This window comes from Musa acuminata, chromosome BXJ1-6 (genome assembly GCF_036884655.1).
Source record: "Musa acuminata AAA Group cultivar baxijiao chromosome BXJ1-6, Cavendish_Baxijiao_AAA, whole genome shotgun sequence".
Lineage (NCBI taxonomy): Eukaryota > Viridiplantae > Streptophyta > Magnoliopsida > Zingiberales > Musaceae > Musa > Musa acuminata.
In genome coordinates, this window is record NC_088332.1 from 29,256,429 (window position 1) to 29,262,825 (window position 6,397).

At 42.6% G+C, this 6,397-nt stretch overlaps 1 protein-coding gene and 2 non-coding genes across 3 annotated transcripts; all 3 read left to right on the top strand.

The window, feature by feature from the left end:
- The first annotated feature begins 2,838 nt into the window (after positions 1-2,838).
- LOC135677962 (small nucleolar RNA Z43) lies at positions 2,839-2,939 on the top strand. The gene has a single exon (XR_010514791.1). It is a non-coding gene; the product is annotated as a small nucleolar RNA Z43 (small nucleolar RNA).
- A 330-nt stretch (positions 2,940-3,269) lies between these two features.
- Positions 3,270-3,368, top strand: LOC135677960 (small nucleolar RNA snR60/Z15/Z230/Z193/J17). The gene has a single exon (XR_010514789.1). It is a non-coding gene; the product is annotated as a small nucleolar RNA snR60/Z15/Z230/Z193/J17 (small nucleolar RNA).
- A 1,610-nt stretch (positions 3,369-4,978) lies between these two features.
- Positions 4,979-6,138, top strand: LOC103988830 (transcription repressor OFP7-like). The gene has a single exon (XM_065190158.1). The coding sequence runs from the start codon at positions 5,089-5,091 to the stop codon at positions 6,013-6,015; it is 927 nt and encodes a 308-aa protein (XP_065046230.1). The 5' UTR covers positions 4,979-5,088; the 3' UTR covers positions 6,016-6,138.
- The last annotated feature ends 259 nt before the right edge of the window (positions 6,139-6,397 follow it).

A 6,397-nucleotide genomic window follows, 5' to 3' on the forward strand; every position in this document is an offset into this window, starting at 1 on the left:
AAAAAGTTTAAAATCATGCAATAAAAGATTGACTTTAGACTTTTAACTCTATTTGTGCCTTCGTGTGTGATTTTGAGAATGTGCTAAATATCGAAAGTTGTTTCACACAAAGAAACTCATTTGAATTCGTTTTTGTCTAAGGCATAAAATAGAGCATTCATAGCTCTAGCATTTAGAGAAGACGTCTTCTTCTCCAAATCATTCCAATCGTTCATTGGAAGAGACCTTTGAAAATCAAATTCGACTATGTGTCATAAATCGAGATTCAATGAAAGTAAGAAAACTCTCATTCGAGTTTTCCAATAAGTGTAGTCGATCCCATTGAAAAAGAGAGGACGAATGAAAGAGTGACCCTTTTGAAAGCCGAAAAGAGTCATTTATCTTTGGGTATTAAACCAAATGAGAAAACAAGGCTCTGATACCAATTGTTAGGAACAAGTCGATACTAAGAGAGGGGGGGTGAATTAGTGCAACGGATAAAAACGTCGATTTCGAAAAATCCTTTTGTACGATAAAACCGAACTCGAAAATGCTTAACTTTGAAAGTGAAATAAGAGCATATTGAAGGCAGTTTGCAGTTAATATAAATTGCAAGAAGTAAATGCAAACCAGAGAACATGCCAATTATATAGTGGTTCGGTCATCGTGACCTACATCCACTCCACCGATTCCTCTTTCGTCGAGGCCACATACATCCACTATCGATCTTACTTTAATAGGTGAAGATCAACCTCCTTACACCCCTCTTCTCCTTTTACCGGGTTTAGGAGACAACCCTTATAAGCACTCACTCCTCTTAAACAAAATTCTAAACTTAGACTTAGAGGAGGGGATTTCTCAAGTGATTATAACAGTGTTTCTTCACTTTTAAACTCTCTGTGCTTGTGTAAGTTAACCAAGGATGAGAGGGGTATTTATATGCTTCAAATTGATTCAAACTTGGAGCCTAAAAAGGTCTCATCCCAAGTTTCCTAGGTACTGGCAGCACCACCGTCGTTCTTAGGCGGTACTATCGTCGTAAGATCTGGTACTAGGTGGTACCACCGCCAAACATGGGCGGTACCACCGCTAGCAGCATTGCTGCCGACGGTACCACCGCCCAAGAATCCTGGGGTGCTGTTCCCCAAGCTGTGCCACCGCCAGCCTTGGTGCCACCGTCGGCCAAGGTTTCAGCACCTTGGTTGGGCCTTGAATCCGGCCCAAACCAGTCCAGCTTTTGGCCTAATTGGCCCCTAACAGAGTTGATGGGATTACCTCCCAATCTCAACTCTAATTATGTGCTAACTACGATTCCTAAGACATATTCTAAGCAAGATAAGTCTGATTTCTTCCTACGAGCTTTCAACGAACTTCCGACGATCTCTCGACAATATTCTAGCGGACTTCTAGCAAGCTCCTGGACTTTACGATGATCTTCTTGGCGAATTCTGATGAGCTTCTTTGGCAAGCTCCTGGACTTCTCAGTTGGTTCCGACAGAACTTTCGACGAAGGACTTCCGACGAACTCTCGAACTCCCAATGAAATCGCATTCTTGACTCCGGGACTTTATTTTGCTTTATGCCTTGCTATCATAGTTAATCCTGCACACACAAAAATACACTTCGATCTAGGCAATTATTACTAAGTTTGAATCACGTTGTCGGGCATGTCATTGGTCCTTCGACGCTTCGTCCGATTCTTCGGTGCATCGTCCTCTCTTGTTGCCTATTGCCCAATCGGCCAATTGACCTCCGCAACTCCGATATCCTTGGTACAATATCCACTCTTCTTAGCCCGGTGCCCGAATCTATGGCCCGAAGCCTTCTGTTGATACGTCAACCGATCCTCTGGCCCGATGTCCAATCTTTTGACACGTTTTCCTCTAGCCTAATATGATTCTTCTTGCTTTAATTGTCTCTTCCTGATCAAAGCATCCTGCATTACTCAAAACGCAGATTAAATCATAAACACTTATCAATTGGTTTCATCATCAAAATATGAGATTCAACAAGTGTGGCACTGATGGCATCAACCGCTATGACTCATATTGTTGATCAGACTTAATGTAGTATTATTATACTTATTGGACTTATTGGCCTATTTTTAAAATTCACGCACGTGTATATAGTTTTTCTAAAATTTTAGAATCCAATTGGGTCAAATTATTTTTAAATAAATTTTATTTATTTATTTTTATTTTAAGTCTTTTTGTATCTTATCAATTATTGGGTTAAGTGGGAGAATGTTAAATTATGTGATCCTATTTAATTAGGTAAGATATATTATAGATATAATTGGATTTGGTTATTGATCAATAGAAAAGAAGGTAATGTTAAAGTAGAATTCCTTATGAGATAACATTGATGGGAGGAACTCTCCCAATAACTTATACTAGACCCTTTGCTCTCTCGCCTATAAATAGACATGACATTTATCCTAGACTCTACTTATAAATAGACAAGACCTTTAGGGGCTAAAAAAAAGGGGCTAAAAAAAAGGCGTATCTCAATACAGTTGAAAGATTAAAGTTTTTCTCTCAATCTCTCTAATCCATCAATCTATGTGATCTTGCGATGGGTGCTTGTAGATCAGTTAAGATTTATTTTTTTAAACAGCAAAGGTTCTAGTCCGTTGGATCCTTTACCTTCCATAGTTTCGGACGGCCGAGATGCGATCTCACCAAGTCCAAACCCTAAAACCGTTTGGTACCGTCTATAAATACTCGAGAAGGCGCTTCGTCGAGATCTCGTACTTGTTTTTCCTACGTTGCTTTTCATACTTTAAGTTCTAGGGTTTTCTTGTCTTCTTCCTTTCTTTCTCGCCTTGGTTTATGGAATCCATCGCATGGGGGCGGAGGAGGGCGATGACGAATGTGATTCATCAACGTCTCGGTCGTAGTAACGGCGGCATCGCCGCCTTGCCGACCATCCTGATATATCACCACCCATATTCCGAGTCCGACTCCCCCGCCCTCTTCTTTTCCCTGCTTCGGATCTTTAGCTACGGAAGTCTTAATTGCCGTCTTCTGTTTTTCTGATCTCTCGTTTGGCTGATGATTATACTAATGTTTAATGACAAGCATATGTCTGAATTTCTTCCATGTGGAATCGATTTCGTTATGAGGCCAATTTCCCATCTTGCTCATGAGATCTGATGTAACTTTTGCTGCAATCAACAATAAGTGTCTTGATGTGATTGCTCTCGGACCATTGCTTTGTTTCTGAATCTTTCATCTATTGACAATAAACTTAATGATATTTTTTATGTTGGGTTTATATCGGTCGGATTGAGGGGTCGCGTGATGATCGGATGCATAGTTCAAATGATAACCCCTTTTTTGTGGGTTATGATTATTTGAAACGTCTTTCGCTCCTATCTGATGACCTCCACATCTTATTGTTTGCCTTTTCCGCTCTTTCATTACTTAGATCTCTATAGCTATGGATTAATGTGTATTAATGCGATTAATGAATACATAATACTGAGAATTGCGGGTTAAGTGATTCTTCTGCTGTCATCTATGAATTCATATTCGTTGGTGCAGAGCATAATTTATTATGATGATTTTGTTGGTTTATTTATTTGTTTTGTAGATATCTTCTTTATTATCTCATTTGAATTGTGAATACTGTACTTAATTTGACCTTAAATTATCGAAACAGTGAAATCTTTTTGTAGGGATTAATATGAATCTAACAACCGTCTTGTTTGTGAGCTGTGTTCGGTCATCTAAAATACCCCATTGCTGCTGCCCATCATCGATGAAATTCTATGGAACGGACGCACCAGATTGAACCACAACGTGATGCGGGTGGGCGAAAAGGCTGAGTCAAGGATTTTGAAGTCTCTTATTGGAACACTGATTTATCATGTAAAAACTTGGATCACTATGATTTATAGCTCTTAGAATTCCGTTCGACCAAACGCTGCTGCCTCCCACCTTATGTTTGGTTAAACGTCCGTGAGAGTCCTTATATAGTTTTGTTGTACTTTGAAAGAGCATTCTTCTCTTTACTACTTACTAATAGTCGGTCTGAAGTTCTTATTTGAACTAAGTAATATCGCAACGTTGAATCTCGTGCAAAAGCTTACTGACATCTGTTAGCCTACTGCTATCTTCATCGTCTTCCTCACCCAATAAGATCCATATTAAGCTTTTTAATCAATTTTTTTGTGAAATAATGTCGTGGTAACGTAAAATTTGTGGGTAAATCATGTTTTATCTTTCTTGGGTTAAACGATATTGATGATTAATCGGGTTTTGATCTTTTATTTGGCTATGAGATTAAGCATGTGTCAGGTCATATTTAAGTTCAAATAGGATGAAACAGGTACTGTTTTCTGCGCATCGCAATTCCTAATATTTCCCTATTCATCGAATGTGTTCGTTTTGTGTTGTTGTCCACGAGAGTCGTGAAATAAATGGCGTGGAAAAGGGTGTTATGAAGGCTGTATAAATATATTACTCGCCTAGTATAAAACTACAAGCGACCAGCATGTAGATCTGTACATATATCAACTCGCTAACCCCTTCCATGCATTCCGACGAGGCGTTCGACAAAAATAATACCCCTTTTTCTTGCCGCAAGTTGTCTATCGCTTAGTCACATGCGTGAGATGGCCTGTGTGCCTGTGACACAAGGAGCCAAGTCACAAGCCAACAAAGCCTCCGCCTCCATCCCAGATTCCTTCCTACAGTTGCCTTATTTTACGACATGGTGTATCCATGTTGTTGCGACTTGTAGCCCCCTTTCCTTCTCATATGTGGCAATCAAATTGGTGGGCGTGTTTTGGTGCTCGTTTATAGAGGAAGAGAGCATCTCCATGCACTTCGTTTTCCGTAAGAACAAGTGGTACGAATATACTGTGCACCGTTCAAAGTGCTCGTTAAATGCAAACCGACCGTTGGTAATTAAGATGTTACAGCACCCTAATTTGCTGTTAATCGAAGTGTTTAGGCTGCATACGGTGTTGATATGAATAATCCACTCACTAATCCTTCCGAAGAGTAGGCACTAAATATATGGATCACGAGCCACACCGCCATCGTTGGCTGAAGCATCCATTGAGGAGGGAGGGAGACAAGCACATGCAAACAGGCGTTGACGATGGAGAAGTCCAACAGTAAAAGAAGCAGTAGCAGCAGCGGCAATCTGAAGCATCGGTTTGCTCAGCTGCTGCTCGGCTCCTCGTGCTCCACCACCATTGCGGCCGCCATCCTTGGCAAGACCAGCGCCGGCCCGCAGCACCCGGAGGCCGAGGAGCCCGGTCCGGGTCGCCGCAAGCACGATGTGGGTGTCGTGCATGTCCCTGTCCACTGCAGCGCCCGCCAGGTTTCCGAGCAGTTCCTTCCTCTGATGACCAAGGAAGAGGAGGTAGAAGAGGAAGGGAATGAGAAGAAGAAGGAGAGGAGGAGGGCTGTGATCGGGTCTGTGAACTACTATGATGCTAAGCAGAGGAGCAAGAAGGCTTGTGGGAGTAGGCCGAAGGGTCGGAGAGTGGAAGCAAAGAAGCTGTTGTCCAACTCTTATGGATTCACCAGCTCTTCTTCCTTGGATGCCGAGAACGAACTCCGTCTCTTCAGCAGCGACGAAGCGCCGGAGGAAGAGTCCGGGACTCTGTTCTCCTCAAAGAGCTTCTCCTCCGACTCCTCCGAGTTCTACCACCACAGCAGGAAGAAGAACAAGAGGAGGAGCAAGTGCATGAAGTCCACCCGGCGGCCGCCGAGAAGGCACGCGAAGCACGTCCGAGGGCGTTCCTGCGGTGGGATCGACCAACTGCGGCCGCTGGTCTCCATCTCCTCGAAGGAGAAGAAGGGGACGCCCAGCGCAGGGTTCGCGGTGGTCACGCGGTCCTGCGACCCCTACAACGACTTCCGGAGCTCCATGGTGGAGATGATCGTGGAGCGCGGCATGAGCAGAGCTCGCGACCTGGAGCGCCTCCTCAACTCCTACCTCTCCCTGAACTCCCCTCGCCACCACCAAGTCATCCTCGAGGCATTTGCCGACATATGGGAAGCAATCTTCGGCAAATAGCAGATTTAGCAGCGTAGATCATAGCCTTCCTCCTCCTCCTGTTGTTCTTCCAACCACCAATCTCATGGTGTAATCGACGGTTAATCCGTTCTGTTCTTCGCCATTGTTGCTGTGTCTTATCGAAACGCGTTCTGTTTGGCTTTCGATTGCTGGACCCATGCAATGAACCGAGCGTGCGTGACGTGCACTTTCCTACTCGAGTTATTGTTGAAAAATATAACCAAGAATAGAATGAAAATACAAATAACAAATACAATATTAAGAATACTATAAGGAAATATAGTTAAGCTTGAAATGTGTATAAATACTTTCTTAAAAATGATATTTGTATATTCTTCTCAACAAGATTACTATGGGTTGGATGTAAATAATTTTAGATTGC